This window comes from Sinocyclocheilus anshuiensis, unplaced genomic scaffold (assembly GCF_001515605.1).
Source record: "Sinocyclocheilus anshuiensis isolate Anshui unplaced genomic scaffold, SAMN03320099.WGS_v1.1 scaffold1015, whole genome shotgun sequence".
In the NCBI taxonomy this organism is placed as follows: Eukaryota; Metazoa; Chordata; class Actinopteri; order Cypriniformes; family Cyprinidae; genus Sinocyclocheilus; species Sinocyclocheilus anshuiensis.
The window spans coordinates 1,915,863-1,941,266 of NW_015546029.1; the positions used below are offsets into that span (position 1 = coordinate 1,915,863).

At 37.8% G+C, this 25,404-nt stretch overlaps 1 protein-coding gene across 1 annotated transcript; it reads left to right on the top strand.

Moving 5' to 3' along the window:
* LOC107698724 (serologically defined colon cancer antigen 8 homolog) lies at positions 1-25,404 on the top strand. Its single transcript, XM_016499826.1, has 15 exons — positions 1-199; positions 496-642; positions 794-882; positions 1,537-1,653; positions 1,813-1,938; positions 2,046-2,135; positions 2,231-2,295; positions 3,838-4,029; positions 5,066-5,204; positions 5,337-5,489; positions 8,623-8,757; positions 9,519-9,635; positions 9,881-10,023; positions 23,241-23,325; positions 25,312-25,404. The coding sequence occupies exons 1-15, from the start codon at positions 136-138 to the stop codon at positions 25,402-25,404; spliced, it is 1,755 nt and encodes a 584-aa protein (XP_016355312.1). The 5' UTR covers positions 1-135.

Here is a 25,404-nt window from a genome sequence, read left to right on the forward strand (position 1 = left end):
CTACCATGCAACCGTTGACGTCTCTTTGGTCGTCGTTCATTGAACATACTACAACACTCTCAGTAACACTGAGCCTGAGAAATTGTGCGGTATATTTACAAACCTTTTTGGTTTTATTTCGTGCTTAAAGCAATAATGAAACCGTCCTTGGACTCTGACGAGGAGGAGGAATTAGGAGCATTGCAGAAGACATTGAGAGGTGATGTTGTTTTTAAACAGAAAAGAAGATGCTGCGTTTCAACCCAGTGTTCACTCCACAAAACTTAACAGTTAAAGTGAGCCTCTGACAGACATTCATTGTGAACACTTACAATAAGATAATTTGTTCTTTTGTGAAATATTGTACTAAACCACAGAAAACAACACATTTAGCAAATATTTAAACGTGTTACTTGCTACATATGTGATGCACTATAAGAAACTCAAGTCAGGGTATCTTGATATTCTTATTTTGCATACTAAATTCAGTGTATTTGTATAATTTCGATGTTTCAGAGCGAGCCAACCGCAGTATCCAGCACCTGTCCAGCATGCTGGCCAGCCACAGCTCTGACTCTGAGTGTTCAGACCCAAAGCAGCAGCAGGAGAAACTCAGTCCTCTGCTGCAAAACCCTGCTATGCCAGTTCAACAGAGTGAAGCAGGTACAGATCATGCAGGAAGCATGTTATTCTGACAAATGATCATAATGCAGGATTGAGTTGCATCCTGATAATTGTAGTAGTGTATTAAAATTCAGTGCATGCAGAGATCTGGATGAGTAGCCTTGTTTGTGCAGTCATTTTTTTTTTCTAGTCAGTCAGCTGCGTTCCTTGCTTCAAAAGCAGTGCAAAGATGCAAATGTTCCATCACCTTCTCCTTCCAAGAGGAAATTAACGGGAAAGGTACTCTAGTTATTCTTGAAACTAATGAGCAAAATGAAACTAACTAGCTTTTCATTAACTTGCAGCCCCCATTTTGGGAAGCTCTGAATTAAGCAATTAATTCACGGCTTCTCAAAATGGGGGTTGCAATTTGATGAAAAGCTCATTTTATTTGATTAATTTTTTTATTTATCATAAAACTGTAATTTAAAATGAATAGGTATAAAATAAACAAAAACAAAAAAATACTTAAAAACATAAATTCATGCAAAATTGTATTTGTTTACTTTTATTTCATGTGACCATTAACTGACATCAGAGAACTGTGAACGTGAATATGTTTAAATTATATAAACTTAATTTATTTTATATATGAATATGTAATTTTAGTTTATATTCTGTATTCTAATTAAGATAAAATATTAACTTAAAAACAAAATATTTTACTTCAAAATTATTTGACTGGCAAAAAAAAATCCTTTGCTTAATTAACCACTTATGTGCATGTTGTCATTACACTCTTATTTTGTAGTTAACATGTTAATTAACTATACTTTATATTATATTAATTTATGGTCATATGTATATTAATTATAATGTGTGCTCATTAGTTTTACTGGTCTTATTTAAAGTTTTCACAATATCAATTGAAAGAAGATTAATTGTGTGGTCTAGCAGAGAATCACAGACGAGGGCAATAGCAGTTTGCCTGGTGTTCACGACTTGGTTCCCATCATCCACAATCAGTCTGAGTACATTCAGCACCTGGAGGCTGAGGTCAAGTTCTGCAAGGTCAGTCCTGTTAATTAACAAAAGATATTATCAGTGAATTTATTTTTCTGAGGCATTCTATGAGTTTGATAATGGGGGTTTCCCCAGATAAAGCGAGTAGTATTCAACTGGGAATTTTGTTGCAATTCGACTGTAGTTGTAATTGTTTCCTCTCTAAAGGATGAACTCCTTGGAATGAAACAGAGAGTGAGAGTGGTGATTGTGGAGAATGAGAAACTGCACGAGGAGCTGAAGGCAAAGGCAGTTGAAGAAACTCTTAAAGAATACACATTTGTAGACAGCACGGTACGTATCCCTGAGGCCTTTAGTTATGATGCTGATAGAAATAGCAAATGTGGGACTATAATGAAACATTTTATGAAGATATGAGTCATTTTATTGATAATTTTCAGTTAAACATTGAGCGCACACCAGAAAAGACTTCAAAGCAAAGACTTGACTCCATTAATCAAGCTGAGGACCACAAATGGAAGAAAGAAATGGTATTTGTGTTTAAACATTCATGTAGCTGTAAATGTGACATGAATAAATGGACTCAATATGCACTTAAATTGTAATTTCCATCCCTTTGTCTAAGGAGCAGCTGAAGTGTCTCTATCAAGCACAAACTGAGACCCTGGAGGCTCAAGTGGTCTCCCTGAAGTAAGTGGGCTTCAATCTAGGGCTGCCACTAACGACTATTTTTATTTCGATTAATCTATCGACTAATTTATCGATTAATCTAAACGATTAATTTCCCACAAAAAAAGTTGACTATTTTAAAGAACATTTTATTAAACTTGCAACTTTGCCATTCAGTAGTGTACCATAAAAAAGTATAAATGTAAACAAGCCATTGACGAAATGTAAAACTAAAAGAGTAAAAATGTAAACAAACCTAATAAAAATTAAATAAAAAAAACATAATTACAAAAGTCTGAGAAAGTCAGCATGTTTTTAATGTCAATATATCCACATGTTCTGGCCTTCTGTTCATTACAGCTGTGAGTGCAACTACAAATGGAAAAAAAATATGTTTCAATTAACCCCAACAGTTGGGTTTTCACATTAAAAAAATACAATGTTTAGAGTCCACTAGAATCAAGTATTACAATTTTATTATTAAAAGTTATTATTATTAAAAAGTATTAAAAGTACTCTTAGAAATGTGTAAACAACAGATTTAAACAGACATCTCCAGCATGATGAAAAAAATGAACAGAGGACTTCAGTTGTGAAACTCCAAATGAAATCCAAATTTCTATGAAATCCTTTTTTAGAGCAAAAGTAAAGTGCAACAGAGTGCAAGAAGTGTCCATCTCATAGTCCAAATCACTGAAATCAAAGTTCAGTATTATAGTGTAAGAATGACAACATGTCCACGTGTTCTGGTCTACTAACCAGATGAACGTTATAATAAACCCAAACTCACAACAACATGCACAGATGGAGTTTGAGCCGCTCCACACACATGTAAATGATAACAGTTCATGTGGAACAGCATTTACTGTGAACAGAACCGCTGTGAGACACACGTACGTAACCTACACGCCTATAACGGCATCACATATAATTAGTTAATTAAATCGTAGCGTTTGTGAATTCACAGTTATGCTTAATTATAATTTTTAAGCGGGTTTAATATATCATGAGGACTTGGATAACAGTCTAATAATATGTTTTATGGATTCTCGTCCATGAAATGCGCCACTTCCGGTATTTTGCCGGTTAGTCGATGCAGACAAAATGAAGTCGAGGATTTAAAAAAAAATCGAATAGAATCGACGATTCGCGGCAGCCCTACTTCAATCAGTGGCCAAGCCTAAAACGATTTTCTCTCACTGACTCCGACTACACTAAAATACAATCTTACAATGGGTACACTGATTGAATTACAAATTTTATTCATTTGCATTGCTGAAAGGTACCAAATTGTCACATGAAATATAATTTTATTATCCATTCTGCATGCTTATGGTGTTAGAGCACCTCCCTGATTATAAATGCCTACTGCTGAAAATGTAGATTGCCAGAGTGTTGGTCAGATTGTGATTTATAGTGCTTCTTTTGCTCTTTAAGAACTGTCAGTGTACTAATTGTCAGTGTACAATATTTGCACTGTGATTCCGTCCACCAATAGAATCAGTCGGTCATCATATATGCATACTGTAACAATATGCCCTCTTACTGCACATGTGTGTGAAGGAAAGACTTGGTGAGCGTTCAGAAGGAATATGAGGAAATGAAAGAACGACTGAGGCACAAAGAAGCAATGGCTGTGGTGGCGAGCAGTGGTCAGCGTGTGGGTGGTCTGTGTCTGAAGTGTGCCCAGCATGAAGCGATCCTGGCAGAGACACACTCCAATGTCCATGTACAGAGCATTGAAAGACTCACTAAGTAAGTGTGTGTTTTTAGTGTTTTAATTTTCACTGTAAGTATGAGTCCAAGACCTAAAATAATAATGTAATTCAGTTATTTAGATATAAATCAGTTAGATAAATTACATTAATTTCAAATAGAATACTTGGGCATTTTTCTTTCATTTGTTTTTCTTTCTTTTCTTTTTTTTTAATTTTATAGTTCAAAAGTTTGGGGTCGGTAAGATCTTAATGTTTTTGAAAGACTTCTCAGTGCATTTATTTGAACAAAAATATAGTAAAACTGTAATATACTGAAAATAATATTAGAATGTAAAATATCTGTTAAAATATTCCTGTGATGGTAAAGCTGAATTTTCAGCATCATTACTCCAGTCTTCGGCGTCACATGATCCTTCAGAAATCATTCTAATATGCTAAATTGGTGATCAAGAAACATTTCGTATTATTAATTTTGAAAACTGTTGTGCTGCTTAATATTTTGGTGGAAACTGTGATATGTTTTTTTTTTCAGGATTCTTTTATAAATAGAAAGTTCAAAAGATATAAATCTTTTGTAACATTATAAATGTCTTCACTGCCATTTTTGTATCAATATGATGCATCCTTTCTAAATACAATTTTTAATTAAAAAAAAGAAAGAAAATTAATGACCCCAAAGAGTTTGAACAGAATTATTTCTAAAAAATTGTAACAATTATTTATCAAAATATTTGTTAGTTTCAATCCAATATTTTTATAAGACTGATTTTTTTTTTAACTCTACTAAACTTAACTCTACTTTTTAAACTTATTTATACTAAGTAATTTCACATGAGAGATATTGATGTTGTAACTACCTTGGAGCCAAACCTCTGGGTTAATTAACACTGATAGGCTCCTTTGACCACCTTAATTGATCTCTGTGTGTATTCAGTCAATTATTGTTTCTCACAGCAAGGTTGAAAGGAGTTTTGACTGGTCATGAAGCTAATCAGCTGCTGTCCTGATTATGTGTCAGATCAATGCCTGCTTTCAGTAACCTGATGAGATGCTTGTGTTTGTGTCTTTGTTAGAGAGCGGGATGAGCTGATGACTGTGCTCTGCTCTCTGAGGGCCAATCAGACTGAGGCCCAGCAGAGAGAGTGGGCCGCCTATCAGCAGGTCAAACAGGCGGTGGAGATGGCAGAAGAGGCAAACCTGGAGAAGACAAGAGTATGTGACAACACCACTGATTTGAATATGACTTTTACTGTTTTGCATGATCTTAAATGCTTATGGTGTACTGTGTAGACAAGAGGTATACTCATTGATCTTGACCTCCGGTCTGTCCCTATGCACCTGCAGGCATTGGTGCAGTGTGAGCACTTCCACAGTGAGCTGACTAGACAGAGGGAAAGGCTGGAGAGAGAGCTGGCATCTGAACAGGAGAAGATCTCCCAGGCCAGAGAGGCAGCTCGTTTAGAGAGCAAGAAAGAGAAAGAAGAGCTCGCCCAGACTGTTAGTTCTTTATCATAATAGAAATGCTTTCTTAAATTAATGTATATTTTATTGAACTGAATATTATGACTGTCTTTGTTCAAAAGGATTGGATGGTTTGACAAAGCTAGCGTATGCTGCCCTCTAGTGTCATTTTAATTATGGCACAGTTTTGTGTGAAAATGACTTCAGATTCAGTGCAAAAACAACAACAAAATATTTGCCCAATCAGATTCTGCACTATTGTTAACTAAATATCAGAAATTGAATGAAAGATTCGATTTTAAACCAAACTAAAAAGAAGAAAACCTGAAGTGTTAAAAAATATGGTTTATTTCATGTCTGGTGGGGTCTAAAATTCAGAGACCACTAGAGTTCCTGTTATACATTCTTATGTTTTCGCATTTAACTTTTATTTGTTAATTTGGAAGATGCTTTCATCCAAAGTGACTTACAAATAATGACTACAATAAGCCTAGTTTCTTTTTTCTAAATAAATACATTATTATATTACAAATTATATTAACTGCATAACAAATTTGAAGTTTAATTGAAAATTAGATTTCCGAATGTAAAAAGGTCCGTGCACTTTTTGCTTTAATTATTTAATTTACTAATTTGATTAGTGACCTAGAAATAATATAAATATTTTGAAATATAATCTGAAATATTACTTATTCATGCTACAATGCAACACATAGTTGCCTATTGCATGGTCTATCCCATTGCGTTTAACACGTTTATGGGGAAACTCCTGTTTACTCTTATACTGAAGCCTGATTTGTTCATGTTCCTGTAACTGCACAAACAAATGGCGCTTCAACCCACCAAAAGGGGAGGAGCCGACTGCCGTATAAGTTGGCTCATAGCGCCATTCGTCAGAATTTTTCTCCTTCAGTGATGAAGATCATCTCCTCGCTGGACTCTGAAGAAAGAAGCCGAAGCAAGAAGCTCAGCCTGCTGCTTGCCGTAGAAGTGCCCCAGCAGAGGAAGATCGCCTAGCAAGCCTTCTCTTGCAGCCATCCGGTGACTATAAGAGCAAATTTGCAAGTGTGGCTCATGTGGGCACCCCTGCACGCTTCACACAGGCACAGTGAGTGCACCACTTCTGTGATCACACCGATCAGTGAGGCTGCACTCACTGAGACAAACTGCTCTCACTACGAGAGCATGAGTCTAACCCTGCTTCACTCACGGGTCGCCTTCTACAATGAAGGCAGCCCCGCCCCACCCCTCCCGCTCTCCCATTTCTCCCCTCCCAGCTGACTCGGAGGAAGAAACTGTGGAGTCACGGGGCTGAGCAACCGGGCTTGAGTACAGGTCCTGCATGCTTCACTCTCCCCGCAGCACTTTGGTCCGTGTTTTACACATAAGGATCAGCGCCCCTCGTCTGCAACGAGAGGTTTGATCTGGATCAGAGGATAATGCTGTCACTGATGATTCCATATCGCTGACAGCTTCAGATTCGGGTGCGTACTGATTCGCATCCTCACCAGGCTGTGGAGAATCTCGTCTTAGAATGGTCGGCTCCGGAAGAGCCTGGCCGCAGCCGTTTAGATGAAAGATGCCTGCTGGGCTGTCATCATCAAACCTCCCGCCTGAGACCAGCGCCGTTTTTCCAAGAAGTTCACGACGAAATTACCTAGGCATGGCACATGTTAAAGTCCCTACTCAGCACGCATCCACTCTTCTAAGTCTGCTGCCCTCACCTCTGTTGACGGTGCTGAAAAAAGAAAAGGATTTAGCAAGTAGGGGTGGGATAAAATATTGATATGGCAATTTTTGCTGAATTTTCAGCAGTTTGTACTTAAAAGAAGAGAGAGAACCTGTACTTAACCTTTTCACAGGCATTTTGTTTTCATAGTTAGACAGATATCATGATGTATCATTATAGGATTGTCTAGCAATATATTGATTATAGATATAGAATTGCTGTATCATCATATTATCAGTATCGTGAGCCATGTATCGTGTATCGTATCGTATTGTGAGGTATGTGATTCCCACCACAAATGGCAAATGGAAGAGGTGGTCGCTGCACACCTCTGCCGTCATCTGCCGGGCGGATTTGCAAGCTCTTCACTGCAGCACAGAAGTCATCGCAGGCATGTGCCACTTACTGCTTAAGTGCTCCAGCTTCATAGAACAAGGTTTCTTGCTCTATTTTGCTCGTAGGCTGCCTCACTTCAGAGGTATTATTCAAACTTCGGTGACAGGACAATGATGCTCATGTTCTCCGGCCCGAAGTACAAACTCTGTTTGCAAAAGGAGCTGTGAAAACGGTTCCTCTAGCGAACAGCAAGTCAGGCTTTTACAGCTGCTACATCCTTGTTCTAAAAAAAGATGGAGGGCTCAGGCCCATTTTCAGGCCCTGACAGTCGAAAGATTCTGACAAATGGCGTTCTGAGTCGAATTATATAGCAGTCGACTCCTCCCTTTTTGGAGGGTTGAAGCGCCATTTGTTTGTGCAGTTACACGAACGTGAACAAATCAGGCTTCAGTATCAGAGTAAACAGGAGTTCCCCCATAATCTTGTTAAATGCAACACTCGTTCCCTTATCTCAGGGAACCGAGGTTACGTTAGTATCCGCAACATTTTTTCTTTAACAATTTTCACATTCTTAACACTTTTGGTTTATTTCTAGGTATATTCAGGTTATTTCTTGGGCCTCACTATAAGAGTATAAATAGTCCTATACAGTGGTTCCAAAAAGTATTTGGACACTCAAGCCACACTTAAAAGTTATTACAATTATGTAATATTAATGAGTATCACTAATATAGTCCTTTTGGGAAGTCGTGGCCTAATGGTTAGAGAGTTGGACTCGTAACCCAAAAGGTTGCGGGTTCGAGTCTCGTACCGGCAGGGATTGTAGGTGGGGGGAGTGAATGTACAGCGCTCTCTCCCACCTTCAATACCATGACTGAGGTGCCCTTGAGCAAGGCACCGAACCCCCAACTGCTCCCCGGGCGCCGCAGCAAAAAATGGCTGCCCACTGCTCTGGGTGTGTGTTCACGGTGTGTGTGTGTTCACTGCTGTGTGTGCACTTTGGATGGGATAAATGCAGAGCACTAATTCTGAGTATGGGTCACCATACTTGGCCACATGTCACTTTACTATAGATAATATAATTGTAATATTCTCCACTGTAAGGTGACCAGTCTGTCTCAGAGAGTGGCTGAATTAGAGGGTCTGCTGGAGAGGGGAGAGAGAGACCGGAACTCTCTCAATGGCCAGCTGGAGGAAACTTATAAGAAGCTCACCGCACAGGAAACAGACAGCAGCAAGGTACAGCCCACTGAAAGTCTTCCCCACAATGGTCAAAGATCGCTGATTTTGACTGTCCTTTTCCTAATGTATATGATGAACCCAATATTAATCTATATGAATTTCAAATGATTTTGTGGTAGTCTCATATTTGATCCCCCAAGTTTTCAGAAATCAATAGAGCCAATGAAAGAAACCTCATTGTTCTCTTAATGTTATCAAGATGCTGTCTCTCAAACTAGTGTACTGGTAGTCACTTTAGTTAAAAATGACTGCTGAATGGTAAGTGAGTAATTCACCATACAAAGTGAATTAGCGTTTGCAATTTCACTTAATGTGTTTTTTAATCAAACAAGATATTCAGCAAGGGGGAAAAAACAGGCCTTTTTTTCTTTGGAATAACATGCACTGATAAATCTTTCATAATATCATTCACAATATGCATTAAGAAACCAAATGGGGCAATTTTACTTTCAGGTTCAACATTATTTAGATGCCAAATTTGATCTATCTTTATATATAAGTTAATTGGTTCAGTTATCTTTGTATGGAGAATGTTTAAGCACTAGATGGCAGTAGAACTATATTATTAGCAAAGCTGATAGAGTTGATGCATCAACAGCTCTAGTAGAAGTTTATGGAGCCGATGGAAAGGCGCTGCAAACATCACCTCAATGAATCAGTTTAGAGTATGTGAATTATCAGTGTTCTCCTGAACAGCAGACAGAAGTATTGAAACCTACCTTGGACTTTGCTTTAAGCTGCATGTATGCTTGTGTCAGGTATATGCGGAGCTGCGCTTTCTGTTGAGCCAGGCACAGCTGAAGAAAGAGGAGTCAGAGAGAGAGGTGAGAGACATCAGCTCCAAACTGGGACGTCAGCTAGAACTAGCTGAGCAGGTAAGAGAAACTTGATCGGTCATACAGAGAAGAATCTGCAGTTTTTTTTTTTAAATCAACAGTCATTTATTAACCAGTTTTGTAATTTACAATGTTACTGGTACAAATTGGTATTTAAAAAAAATATAAATAAAAAATAAATAAAAAGGCAATTTTTTTAAAGTTTCAGCAAACAAAAAGGACATGTTTTAATACAAAAACGAATAATTGCTTAGTCTCTCTCTCTCTCCTCTCATGGGGTTCAGGAAGTACAGAAGTTGGGTGTGGAGCTGAATGGTTGCCGGCAGCGTTTGGAGGAGGCCCAGAGGGCAGAGGGCCGAGCCTGGGCAGAGGCAGCCGGCCTGGCTGAGGGGCTAAGCCGCACCCAGCGCCAACTGCACCTCACCAGGTAACCCCCTTAATCCTATTACATGCCACAACACTGCGCCCGTCCACTGGCCCCAGTGCAGTGCCAGCACACCGGCAGGAGGGCACCCGCACTTTATTAAATCGCCTCAAGCCACCGGCTGCCACCGCCACAGTCCACCACGCACCAGGAGAACAGGGCCGGAGAGAGGGGCACATACTGTCTCTCTCAATAACATCACTCAGTTTAGCAGGAGTAAAGTTGAAATGAGTTAATACTTCTGGCAGGTTTTCGACTAAGAACTTTATTATTAATCTGATTCATGTTGTGTAAATCAGTATGGAGTGAGTAGTGCATATGTGGCTTCTCATACATTTATACATTTTCCACATATGTGCACATTTCACTCGTATTCGTAGCCATGATAATGAGCTGGCGTTAAACATAAATATAAATATATTTTGGTTATTAAATTAAATTCACACCATTTAATTAAATCAAAAGCAGACCCTCTACATTGAGCTATCACTGTTTTTATTTTATTTTATCTGAAGATATTACAGCAAAGATGTTGTCTTATGAATCAGTGGCACCTTTTGTGTTGAATGCTTGCCTTTATGTGATCAAGCTTTGGACTTCTGATTTTGAATTTTATATGCGTCTTGCAAAAATCTCCTCAAACTCTGATGAAAATCGAACCAGAATAGGTGATAAGAGAATAAACAGTGTTTTTCAGTAACATTTGTTCAACCAATCCCATTTTATTAGAAAGCAAATAGATTATAGCTCCAGATTAGGAAGAATATATCAGATTGAACAATTCCCACCCTTATTATCATTTATGAGAGAGAATGTTTTTGACACAGTAAGACACTTACATGGCCGTTAAGTGCAATTTAACAGTTTACAGTTCATTACTATAAATTAGAGTTACTGCCAGCAAAACACAAAGGGAACATTCTGTTATTTTTTTTAGTGCTACTAAATATATAGTGGCCCCAAATAGTATTTGGACACTTAAGTCGCTTAAACATTTGTGAATGTGATTGCATTAGATCTAAAATATCAAACCAGGTGTAGTCTGCAAATGACGCTGGATGCTTTTGTCAGAACTACATTTTTTGCAGCTACTTTTAATCAACTGGTGTTGATAAGATGATTTTTGGTGGATTTATAAAATCTGTTCCCCTCAAGTTCACACAGGTGTCTAATCAGCGTAATCACAGTTGTAGGGGAGAGCGGGGCACAAAGTAACACTTTTTCAATTTGTGTAAATCCACATGGGGTTCAGAATATAATTTTTTTTATCCACAGTAATTTTACACTTGTCTAGTACAAATATGTCACTTTGTTTCATAATTACAGTGTATACGTTTTTCTTTATTTAGCCTCAAAAAATTGAAGTGAAATGTGACAACATGCCCCGTAGGTGGGGGGTACATTGTAACATCTGAGGGGCACGTTGTAACATGACCATATGACAGCTTAAAATGTTATCTGATCGAATGAAAAAAAATATACAAGACAAACTAAAATATTTTGTTGTTAAAATAATTTTTTATTTTTTTTTTCCAAATAAAATAATGGTGTTTTTTAAGAATTAAAAATCATCTGATTTTGGAGTTTGACAATGAACACATTGCAGCCATGCTTGGGACGGCCCACGTAAACGAGCATAATAAAATTCATTAAAGTAAATATTGAAAATTACATCGCTAATGTCATAGAATAGCACATTGTAACACAGTGTTACAACGTGCCCCATCTGCGCAACTGGAGTAAAACTGGTTAGTGTCTTCTGCTAGTTATCAAAGCATTAAAAAACTATCTGAACTGATAAATAACAGATTGGAGATTAAAATAATAGCAGATTTGTCTAATTTTAAATGAATAATAAAAACTGAGATGAAAAATTTACTTAAGCCAGAATTTAAATTGTACTATGGTAAAGTAAATGTTCAGCGATATCTTCAAAAGATTTTTGAATTTTGGCGCACATTTTTTTCTATATAATGTTGAAATGGTAACTAATAAGTACTGTAAATTTTGTTATGCTAGCATGTGTGGAAATATTCAAACCACGTGTGTTACAACTAACCCCCCGTTACTTTGTGCCCCGCGCTCCCCTAGTTCATCACATTAACTATGAATAGTGACAGTTTTAAAGCTTCAAAGGATGCAAATACTTTTTTTCTGATCAGTATATCTAAAGCCTTCTTATTGTGAAGTGTTTAGCATAAAAAGTGTGTTTGTGCTCTCTAAATGCCATAAAGTTTGAAATATAATTTACAGGAATTTAAAATTGTCACTTAAGTGTCCAAATACTTTATGGGGCCACTGCATTCAGTAATTTTATGCTATCATTTACTTGTTTGTAGTATTTGAATTAAGTTAAACCATAAGAGGAATTGGAGTAACTGTGCTGTAACTTCCGCTGACCTGAGGAAGGGTCTGAAGTAACCAGATCATATTACTTTAGTTGTCACCTATTTTAAGTAAAACTATGCTGAATATAACTGTTCATATAACCATGCATTTCATCAAGAGATTGGATAGCACTCTAACCAAATAAAGTGAAGTGAAAAAGTGAAAAGTGAAGCGACGTGTGGCCAAATATGGTGACCCATACTAGGAATTAGTGCTCTGCATTTAACCCATCCAAAGTGCACACACACACAGCAGTGAACACACACACACTGTGAACACACACCCGGAGCAGTGGGCAGCCATTTATGCTGCGGCGCCCACAGATGGTTTTTGTGGAGCATAAATTATTTGCAACAGCAAGTCTAGTATTACAAATAATCGTAATACTGATATATACACTACAATTCAAAATTTGATGTCAGTATTTTTTTTTTAATTGAAACTTTTATTCAGCAAGGATGCATTAAATTAATCAAAAGTGAAACTAAAGACATTTATGTTACAATTGATTTCTATTTCAAATAAATGCTATTCTTTTGAACTTTCTGTTCATCAAAAAATCCTGAAAAAATGTATCTCACTTTCCACAAAAATATTAAGCAACAAACTGTTTTCAACATTGATGGTAATATGAAATGTTACTTGAGCACCAAATCCGCATGTTAGAAGGATTTCTGAAGGATCATGTGATATTGAAGACTGGAGTAATGGCTGCTGAAAATCCAGCTTTACCATCACAGGAATAAATAACATTTTAGTAATGTAATAATATTTCAAAATATTACTATACTACAAATAAAACAGTTTTACTGTATTTATGATCAAATGAATGTGAAACTTCTTTCAATCTTGCCGACCCCCAACATTTGTGCTGTAGTGTATATTTTCATCCACTTAAATTGACAATGCTGACACATGCACAATAGTTTTATTTATGGGTTTATAGACACAAATAAAGTAAAAAGAAGTTTTAATCGAATTCTTGCTATATAACCCCTGGAACGTGGAGTATATGTGCCCCTAGTTAGGAATCACTCCTCTAGATTTCCTGTTTGGGCTTTATGGCATTTCTATGCCCACTGAATGATTGCCCACAATGAAGCCATCCATTTCCATGTCTCCGTGGATGTGTTCTACCCCAGTGTTAGTGTAGGTAGTGCTGAAGCCTCAGGGGGTTTGAATGGCACTGGGGTCTCCATTCCTCTGGAGGAAGTGGAGATTTTACAGCATCTGCCACAGAGCTGCACAGCTGCAGAGGAGGGACAGCATCTGTTCGCAAGGGAATTCAGTACTTAAGTATTAAGACTTGGTCATGTATTGTTTATAAATTACCATAAAGATGCATGCTGTTGCAGAAATATTAGTGAATAATTTGAGTCATTTGTTTACATTTGGAAAAGTACCACTGTGCATGAAAACGGTCCAGATGGTTTTTGTGGAGTATAAATTATTTGCAACAGCAAGTCTAGACAAACTCTTGTATTTGACGTTATTACGCAGCATAAGAATGTAGTCCTGCATTGTTAGATCAGTACACCTGCTTTTTTAAATGTACATTTACTATCCTGTATACATTGCATTAGTATGGTCTACACCTCTATTTAAGTTAGTGACGTGATGCAAATTTTGACGTGATTCCAAAGTCTGGATCTATTAATTAATTCAGAAAAACAGAACCAAAAATATGCAGTTCATCCAGATTAAAACCTAAATATACCTCTGCTACCACTAAAGTTTTCAGATTCTGAATGAAATTTATTTTTTATATGTGGGACATAGCATCAGAAAAGTCAAGGTGAAGCAGTCCTGTGATCATAATGATGACAGTAGACTGAAATACTGACAAAGTAGATTGGCATAATATTGTATTATTGTTGTTTCCATAAAATAATAATTAGTTGCAGTTAGTATTCAATTATAATTATTAAATTAATAGCATGTTAATTTATATTTAATATAACTATTAAATTAATTGCATTATTTTGACATATAAATGCAGTATTTGGAAAAACTTTTACTAAATTTTGTTCACTAAATCAGTCAGTGTGGTGTAACCTTAAATAGATCCCTTTGTGTGTAACCACCAAACAGAAAATTATTTTTCTGTCATCTGATAAGAAATTCACAAGTCAGTAAGCCTTGCAAAATATCACATATAACCTTTTTATGACATGGCTTCAAGAAAACTTGAATATATTTCAAGAAAGCATGATGTAATCAATGTGTATAAATACATTTGAACTTATTTAACTTATATGGTAACTTAAATACATGTGTACAACTTTTATACAACTACAACGTTTGAAAATAATAACATGAAACACATTTCTAAGTGCTTAGCACATGTATTGTGAATTTTATATATATATATATATATATATATATATATAATTATTATTATTTTTTTTTTATCATTTAATCATTTTGTACTTGTTATTAACTATATCCTGGAGGCTGTCAGAGATGAGCAGATGAGTTTCCATTTTCTTGTAATGGCCATGTGATGCTTATCTATTTATAGATTTTATTTCTGGTGTGATCAGAGGTTTAATTGTCTTTTGACAACTTTTTGCTGTTAAATTATTGAAGAAAATTTTGTGTAAGTATATTACAGCAGTTCACGTTCAACCAGTCTGTAATTCAATTTTTTGATCATGGCATTATTTAAACGTAAGAGATTTTGAGGTGATTAATTGAGGTTGAATTAGCATTAAAAAGATGCTGGCCTTTAAATGCTCTCTGCTTCTTCTAGATGAGTCAACAAAATGGCCTGCTGAAGATCAGAGTGGTTAAGCCGCTCACAGGCCCTGCTTTTGGCAGCTGAGAGTCTTTTAGCCACTGTATGCATGGTGTGGACTTGGGCTGCCAGGGCAGGTTCTTTGGGCCAGCCGTAGTGCACAGATGCAGCAGACATCTGTGCATTCTTTCTCTCTTCCTTGAGACTAATCCTTCTCTTTCCCATCTCTCTGTTGTCTTTTCTCTCTTACACCACCTTTACATGTTCATAAACGCATGCATACCGACCTGAGGGGGACCCTGTGACTGAGCAGCCCAGGGGATGGTCATGTGGGGACCCTCTCTGTGTCACGTCCCCTTTGCTGGGTGCTCATTCAATCAGACCCTCTGAAGCCAGACTTTGACTCTTTCCGTTCTTGTCTCACATCTTGGATGATCACAGCTCCCACCAAACGGATCGGCAAAGCAGTTGTCTTTTGCTTTTTTCTGTTTTTTTCTCTCGCTCTGGCCCCCAGGCCCCCTGTGCACATGCTGGGGAGTGCCGGCGGCTCCAGTATTGGATCATCAGCCAGCTGTGCGCTGGGCAGCAGAGGATCTATCATAATCCTGCCGCTCTGTTCTCTGCCTTCTGACGGCTTTGAGCCCAGGCTTTATTCGGTTTGTTTGTTTGCTTTTGTGCGCTCGTGCCTTTTTGTCATCCCTCCCCCACTCCTTCCTTCTCTTGCACCCACACTCCCACCTCTCCCAACATTCGGCAGACCCCATAGGGTGTGAAAATAAAGAGAGAAGAATGTGCGACGATATAAAAAAAACAAAACAAGTTGCGTTGTTTTGCCGTGCCGCTTTACCAGCCACAGCAGATTTTCCCCTTTGCCTTTCTGTGTTTGCTGGTGTTTGCTGGAGTTCACTGTGATTTGGAACGGGACACAGAGGCTCGCTTTGTTCCAAATTCCCTCTCTTCTACAGCAACACAACATTTTGCAAACAAGCAGTGACGCTGGCAGCGGGGCTTGAAGTTTTGATCCAACAAGAACCATGTTGCGGTTTGTAAAGGAGAACCTTCAGGCATAAGTATGGATCTGAAAGTAGGAAATATTCACAACTTCTCCGAGAGCTTAGCAGAGAACCTGGCCCTCTGAGCGCAGTGAACCCTCATACTCTGTGCTTCATCCACCATATTGGCTACCGATTGGTTAATCGTGCTGATGTGGGGGATGGAGAATTACAAGAAAAAAGCCTGCTAGAAGTTTTTGGGGATATGATATGATCAGCCTCATCTCTCTTTGGCTTATTTTTGTATGTGAAGTAGAATTATTGGAGAAAAAGTCTCTCATTTATGAGAGGCTTGATGGTGCTCGATTGTCCACATAAGTAAGGCTTCATTGTGAGCTGTGAGAGAATCTGGCTTATTTTGACATCTGTGCTGTTGCTGAACATGTTAGCGCAACTGAAGGCTGGACATAATTTTTTTAAAAATCTGATTTTATGCCCAAATATCTTTCTATAGTTCGATGTTATAGAATTTTGTAAGTGGGTCAATAAGTGGGTGATGCTTATTTTTTCTTTCTATTAATTCATTCAAAAACTTTAAAATGCAATTCATAAAAATGAATATATCTATTCTATCATAAGTATGTTTCAGCGTAATTAAAATTAATTTAGAAAAGCTAAAAATGTGAAGGTGATACAACTGTCATGATATCATAATGAAGAAAAAAAAGCCTCATTAAGAGATTGAAATTCCTGACAAAAAAAAGTGTCTTAAAATATCAGATAATTAGACCTTTTTAGGGCGCGTTTAGTTCAGGGTGTAAAATGACACATTGTGCAACTGTTTAAAAATGTATTAAAAAAATAAATAAATAAATATATATATATATATATATATATATATATACATATATATATTGTCATAACAATTTGCGTAATTTGTCCCTCCAGTAAGATTTCATGTCTTTTCATTTCATATTCATATTAATTCATATTAATTGTGTACCATACATTTTTTCAATTTAAAATTATTCAATTTATATATATTTTTAAGTAACCCTTTTATTCAGCAGATCTTTGCTGATTGCTCAAAAGTGACAATAAAGACATTTATAATGTTACAAAAGATTGTTACTATTTCAAACAAATGTTATTTTTTTACTTTCTATTCCAAGAATCCTGAAAAAAAAATTCACCATTCCCATAAAAATATTAAGCAAAACAACTATTTTTACCATTAATAATAAGAAGAAATGTCTCTTGACCACTAAATCAACATATTACAATGATTTCTGAAGGATCATGTGACACTGAAGACTGCAGCAATGACTGCTGAAAATTCAGCTTTGCCATCACAGGAATAAATTACATTTTAAAATATATTAAAATCAGTTATATTAAATTGTAGTAATATTTCACAATATTGCTATTTTTTATTATATTTTTTATCAAATAGTTGGTGGTGAGCATAAGAGACTTATTTTAAGAACATAAAAAAATCTTACAGACCACAGACTTTTAGTGTATATGATGCATTCTTCATCTTATCTTTCAGTGAAGAATCATAATTTGCAAATCAAACTCTTGTCAAAGCAAATATTATATAAATATTTATATAAATATAAATATAAGTTTCAGTTTCAATCCTTCATCATGTTCAAGGTCTCAAGACAAGATTTCGTTGTTTAACTTTAAACTCCCAGTCCTACTAAAACTATATGTCCGTGTGTCTTGAGAACTGCTCCAGTGCCGTGGCCCAGCTCTGTGTCATGATGGTATAGGACAGAATGTTGCCAGTCCCCAGGCAAAGTGGGAGCAAATCTGTCGGGTGCAACTGTTCTCACTTGGGCCAACTCTGCCCAGAGAAAGTGCCCTACTTACGGTTTCTGGAAGCTGGGTTGTTCTCCTTCTCTTCCTCCTCCTCCTCTTTCGAAGTCTCTATGACACTTTTTTCTTGGTCACCATAAGTGCAATTTCAATAATAGACTTCCATCTATTATTATTCCAATAGGTTCCGTATTAGCAGTAGCTGGGGCCAAAGTGCTGATTTCTGATTAATGGTGCCCACATGTCTGAAGGTGTATTTTAGTGTGCTTGGCTCATTTGCTCAGCTGTATCTGATTTTTTTTCTCTGTTTTGGAGTAGGTTTAATCAAGCAACTTTGCTCTGTTTCGCCAGAATGTATCTTTTTTTTTTTTTTTTTTGAGTAGTCCATTTGTTATGTTTAAAGGCCCATATCTTCATGGCTTTCTCTATACTTCTCCCTTCTTTTCTCTCTCCCTATCTACTCCACTCTCCAGATGACATAAAGAGTCCATCACAAAGTGGGCATCCTCCCACAGAAACCTACCATGAAACAGGAGCGGAAGAGATGGGCACAACCCTAAGACCCGGCAGCCCGAGACCCTGTGGGTTAAAAGCACTATTTGTTATGCTCTGTGCCGGCCATGCGCTTTTTGTGGCAGGTTTGATTTCTAAGCATGCTTTTGGATAGCACGTTTGGTGTGTGATGGAAGGATGATGAAGGCAGCACAGTTTAGTTGGGCCTCCTGTGTGAGGTGACACGAGTGGGGAGTCTGGCACAAGCCCCTCCAGGTCACCCCGGGCTGTGGAAATGCGTCACGCGCTCAGAGCGCGAACCTCGACAGCGCTGTCACAGGCTGTTTCACCTAGGGATAGCCCTCTGTCTTGTTCTCTTCCTCTTTTCCTCCTTCTCATCTTTGCGCTTTCATTTCTGTCCAGTTTGTGCATTTTGTCCCAGAATGTACATCACAGAACCCTCTTAAATATTTTTAAACTGAGATTTAGTTCATACTAGGATGGTTTAAAGGGACAGTTCCCTCAAAAATGAAACTGTCATCATTTACTCATCAATGTCATCAGTTATTATTGTTATTCACTAAAAATCTTTATTGACAGCTTTGGTCACCATTCACTTTCATTGTATGAAAAAGAGGAGCTTGGACGTTCTGCTAAACATCTCTTTTTGAGTTCCATGTGAAAAATAATTAGGTAAGTCAAACAGGTTAGGAATGACGTGATTGTGAATTTATATTATATTATATGACTATATTTGAATCAACTATCCTTTTGATCAGAGCTGGACTTTTTTTTGTTTGTTTGCTTGTTTGTTTTTTACAAAAGCTATTCAAAAATTCTATATCTGTATTTCTGTCGAAACGGAAATCCTGGTCTTTATCATAAACATAAATCAAAAACCTGCAATTTCTTGACCAAATCTGAAAATGTGGATATTTATTCAGCATATGTGAACACATCTCGGCTTCCTCTGTTCGTTTTCAAATCACAACAGATTTTCGATGGATACGTAAGAAAAAAATGATTATCGTGATTAGTTGGTTTGTTGATAGGGGTGTCTTATAGAAAGGGAGGGGGTTGTTTGTAAATTGGTGGTGTCTGCAATTCGTTTTGCCTCTGACCTTGAGGTGGTTTTGCACTTCTTGAAGAAGAAAGCAGAAGCTGGCGGTAAACAAAGTTCACTTCTGACAGATGGATTGAATGACAGAGAGGTTGCGAGTGCCAGAATAGCCCTGGCATCCGAGGAAATGTTCAATGCGGTCCAACAGGAGAGGAGGTGTGAACAGGTGCGGGGCTGCTGAAGGAAAGGGGACCAGATGGAGGGAGCCAGAGCCAGTTTAGTTAAAGGAAAAAGGGTGGGAGGGAGCAGCGGGCGGGGGTGGGGATACGGGACGAGCGATGCATGGAGAGGCTGACGTGCACGCTAATAGATGTGGTTTGGATGTCGAGTAAATATAGGGTGTGTAAGTTTCGCAGACGAGACTCGGGTGGCTCAGGTTGGGCCATTTAATTCGCTCCTGAAGGGATGGGGGTGAGCGTGTCAGTGGGAGACAGGAAATAGCAATGCGATTGACACTGACCAAGTGCAGCTGAATAAATGCTATAAAACATCTGAAGTTTGAGAGTGTGAACACTTTGCTGTACTTCCTGTCTTAGCATTCCAGCCAAGTTTTCTTCGATATCTTGATAGCAAAATATTCTAGGTTTCAGTGATTTTTTTTTTTACATAAAAAGTTTGTGCATAACTTCACGTGCTTGTAAATGGAATTGCACTCTTTCTACTGCTTATAAGATGAGGATGTCATCCTGAAATTCATCTAACTGTATCACAAAACCGGGATGAATGTTAGAACGCCAGATTAGCAACTTCTGTCCATTTCCCTTCTTACCCCGCAGTGCAACCTGTACTTTTTTTAAGTTTTGAAAGTTTCTCTCGCACATATATTACCATACAAATGATGGCAAGTGTCCTTGTGTACTCATGTGTGTATCATGAAGCCAAACGGCTGACTCCAATTTGCGCACATTTTAGGAAGGGTAGCATTTGGTCATTTTTGGCGTGGGATCACGGAGCACCACAGGGTGCTGCAAACTCTGCACTCGAGCGGTCTGTGGTAGTCCAAATCAAATGGGCAACAGCTTGAATAGTACCAACTTAGGTAGCCCTCGGCCCTCGCGTTTCACCATCACCCAGCTACGGAAACTGCTCGACGCTGCTCCCTACCAGGCAGACCGACCAACCCGGCTATGGCTCTTGATCGGAGGACATTAGGCCTCGCTCACATCATTACCAGCAGTGAGCAAACACACACTGACCTGCCATTGTGGAGTGGCTGGAGAGGGTGCGAGGTGAGTCAGAGCTGTCTGACCTGGCTTCACAACCGTTCATGCCAGTGCAAACACTCGAAACAGATGACATTTCAGATTTTAATTAACACAAACTAAATGACTTCAAAATACATTAGGAAGTGTTTCCTACCCATATATTTACACATAAACATAAAATATGTCATATATATGTATATCTACGGTTCAAAAGGTTGGGGTCAGTGAGATATTTTTAGATATCAGTACATATTTAAATTTATTTTACAAAGATGCATATTTTGCAAGTTGATCTTTTTTAATAACTAAAATATATAAAAATAATAAATTGTGAATAAGAAATGTTTCTTGAGCACCAAATCAGTGTAAAATTATTTCTTAAGGATCGTGTGACACTGAAGACTGAGGTAATGGCTGCTGAAGATTCAGCTTTTCCATCACAGAAATAACATTTTTAAATATATCGAGAGTATATTATATATTAATCAAATAAATGCAATGCCTTGGTGAGCACAAGAGACCTCTTACAAAAGCATTAAAAATCTTGCCATCGCTATTTTTTTTTCCTTTTAAGTTTCATAATTTTCACAAACCTTAAAGAGATCGTTCATCCAAAAATGAAAATTCTGTGATCAAATTCTGTCATAGTTTACTATGTCGTTCCAAGCCTGCATGATTTTCTTTCTTCAGTAGAACACAGAAGAAGATATTTTGAAAAATGTCTGGTTTTTTTTTGTTTGTTTTTTTAAACCAGTGGAAGTCAGTGGTAACCAATATTCTCCCAAATATCTTAAGAGGTAAAAAAGTAATACATATTTAGAGCGAATGAGGGTTATGAAATATACCTTCAAGTACGCAAAACTGTTCTTGCTTCATTTTGAGTCGTACATGATTGACAGGAATGACTTGTGGTTCACTAAGCGATCCAGGCTTGACTGATTCAGGTAGTTCATTCAGTGAATGTTTCAACGAACTGATTCAAAATGATAACTAATTCATGATTCATGAGTCTGATTCATTGAAGAAACCAGCTCACAAGAGTCATTGGTTCATGAATTTTACTGCACTCTTCGCAGTGTTTGTTATTTTGTGGTACCAAGCGGCAACCTTCCACTCTCTCGTGAAACCAACACGGAAGTGACTTAAACTGTAATTCGTCAACTGTCCGCTAGAGGCTGGCTGCAAAAGGGAGTCAATCCCATAGACTCCCCATGTTAAAATGCCCAACTTTACAGCAGAAAAAAACATGTTTACAGCCTAGTTCAAAAAATTATTTTGTCTATATAGCTAATTTTGCCCTTCATGAAAACTGTGAGTGGGGTGCATTTTTTTTATAACTCATCCATTTAAATTATATTAAGCCTTAAAGTTCTGCATAATTAAGGGCGTGGCCACTTGAGTGGCAGGTCGATTGCCGCTGCTGTCACCACCGTCGCGCTAGGTGGGCGTGGTTTCAGCAACCAGCTCCCGCCTCTTTGCCCATTTTCGATTATCCGGGAGGGACGCGAGGTGACGCGCTGCCAAGATGGCGACGGCCGGCTCCGCCTACTTTAGGCTTCAAAACGCTCGTCGGAAGTCTACGGGTTACGTCACGGACACTACGTCCATGTTTTTATACAGTCTATGGTTAAAATGCATGCAACAAATGCATTATTTAATGTAGGTTAAATAAACCTACCTAGCTGCTGCATTTTGGACCAGCTGGAGTTTGTTTATTAAGCGTGCAGAACAACCACCCAATAAAGCTTTACAATAATCTATCCTTGAGGTCATGAACGCATTAATTAATGTTTCTGCATTTGACATTAAGAGCATAGGTCGTAAATTAAATATATTTTTAAGATGGAAAAATGTGGTTTTACAAATGCTAGAAACATGGTTTTCAAAGGAAAGATTGCTATTGCTGCTGTCACCCCCGTCAAGCGAGGTGGGCGTGGTTTCAACAACCAGCCCCCGCCTCTTTGCCCATTTTCGATTATCCGGGAGTGACGCGCGATGACGCTGCCAAGATGGCGACGGCTGGCTCCACCCACTTTGAGCTTCAAAAACACTCATCAGAAACCTACGGGTGACGTCACGGACACTACGTCCAAGTTTTTTTACAGTCTATGTGTGGTACACAGTATATTTATCTCATCACATTAAATTCAGTCAGCAAACTTTTGGTAAATTATAATTTATTCACTGCCCTTGGATCCTAAATGAATACATTTAGCAATAGCACTGTTTGATACTTTGATAGATACACATTATTTCTAGTAAATCTACAGTACAGTACATATGACATGTTATTGATATTCAATATTAGGCATTAATTGATAAAACTTGAGTATATAAGAATCATTCTATAAAAATGTCAAATTTTTTGATTTGTATACTTAGCAATCAATGCATGATAACACCTCTGTTCTTCTGCTAGCCACACACTACTTTAAATATTTTTTTCCATTCTTTTCCTTTAGATACACAAACTTTGTCTTGTCGGTGTCCACAGTATCTCGCTCGAAGGCCTCTCGCTCATCCAACTTTTTCCCTAAAGTGCTCTTGGTAACTTTCTGGCGGTCTCTCTCATGCTAATTGGTCGACAAACACCCGACCCATCCCCACCCCCCACCCCACTCCATCCACCCCCCCGCACCCCAGTGAGTGGCTGGGCCCCCTGGAAAGCCACAGTAACAAATGGCTGGCTGTGAGGCCTTTGTGAGCCCCTGCTGAGCGCTGGTGTGGATGGTGTTTTAGGCCGCTGTTCAAGCACAGCGGGGGCCGAGCGCTCTCCCCCTGCTCGCTCTCTCTCACACAGCTCTCGCAGGCGGAGCGCCTTCACACTCCAGACGACAGCAGGCCTGCAGAGACGGTCACTTCTCCAGCTACATTCCAAACCCAGTGTGCGAGAAAAGTTTTCAGGCTTCACTGTTAATTAACACACTTTGACTTGAGTTTTGTGGGTGTTTTTTTTCTTCTTCTCGTCTTACTTTCTTTGGCCTGCATTATGTCTGTTCTTTTGTAGTGTAGACTAGTTATTTTATTTGTGCTGATCATTAACGTGATGCTCTTCAACCTGGCGGCTGTGTAAAGAATGTGTGCTTTTGTTTTCACCTCTGAGGTGCTTTAACGTAGATCTACTGATCGATGTCATATCTCAGAAATAATTGTGTAGTATGTTGCACATTTCTCTCTCACTTTTCTCTTTATGTCTGAGAGTCAACAAAGCTTTATTTGCATATGTGTAGAATGGATTACAATACTGCCCGAGCATTCCAGGAATTTCGTAGCACAGGTGAGTGAAATCAACAGTAAAATAAATGAGGGTGTCATAAATGAAGTGATGCATGGGGTGTGAATATGGCAGAGCAAGAAGAGATGTGTTGATATATAATGTATAGTCTATACGTTAGATTCAAAATAACCTTGTCACACTTGCCAATAACGGGCGAATTGAGTGAATTTATCAGCCTGAAATGTTTCTTACCGACTATACAACTGTACTTTGCATCATTTTTCATTAAAAAAAAATATATTTTTGTTACCATGAAAATATATAGGTTTTTGTTTCCTTACATATTTGCAGCAAATAACAAAGTTATTTTGATACTAGAAGCATCATGTATTCCCCATATACTGTATATGAAATGCTACTTCTCATAAAAACATTCAGACATGTTTTGGTGGCTTAATATAAGGAGTATTCCTTAAATGTGTTGCCAAATGGATCATCCTAGATAGGCATCCTAGATAAAATACTACTGCAATTTTTCATCCATATAAGGGTTTTTTTTTTTTTGGGATGTCACTTAACAGCCTTACCTAATTATTAGCAGACAGCAGCTCCACATTTGGAAAGATTCTGTGTTTATTAACACAAACACTTTCATCATTATTAGACAGATAAAATACCAGTGAGGTTCAGATTATCTTTCCATGCATTATGTTGCCATTCTTAATAAAGTCACCAGCCAAATGACCGGTAGGCTAACATTTTATTTACTTGCCAAATTTTACTCGTTTGGTGCTCGCAAGTGTTAATTTTGGACCCTAGTAAGATAGTTCTGGTCATGGTTTTTGATTTGCCATTGTAGCTATGACACAAAAGTCATAGTTCACCCCAAAATGAATATTCTGTCATCATTTACTCAATCTCATGTCATTCCAAACTTGAATCCATTCATGCCTTCTGCAGAACACAAAAGAAGATATTTTGAAGAATGTTGTTGAGAAAACTGTTTTGGTGACCATTGACTTCCATTGTACGGACAAAAACACTAAGACATTCTTCAAAATATCTTCCTTTTATATTCCACAGAAGAAACAAAGTCATGCAGGTTTGAAACAACATGAAGGTGAGTAAATGATGACAGAATTTTCATTTTTGGGTGAACTATGTCTTTACTTAGATGTTTAGTTACATTTTGTGCCCTTACTAGTGTTGTAACATTTTTATTGTGCTGTTTTTGCACATTGTTCTATATAGCACAACTTATTGTACCTTGAATTGCTTAAATGTGGGTTGTGTTTGTTACAATACTCTTATTGCAGCTTAAAATGCAGTCTCTTTCAAAGCATTGTTCTGTTACTATGAGCAACCTGATCCAGCCTGGCACTGGCTGGCTCAACCAGTACCGTAAATAG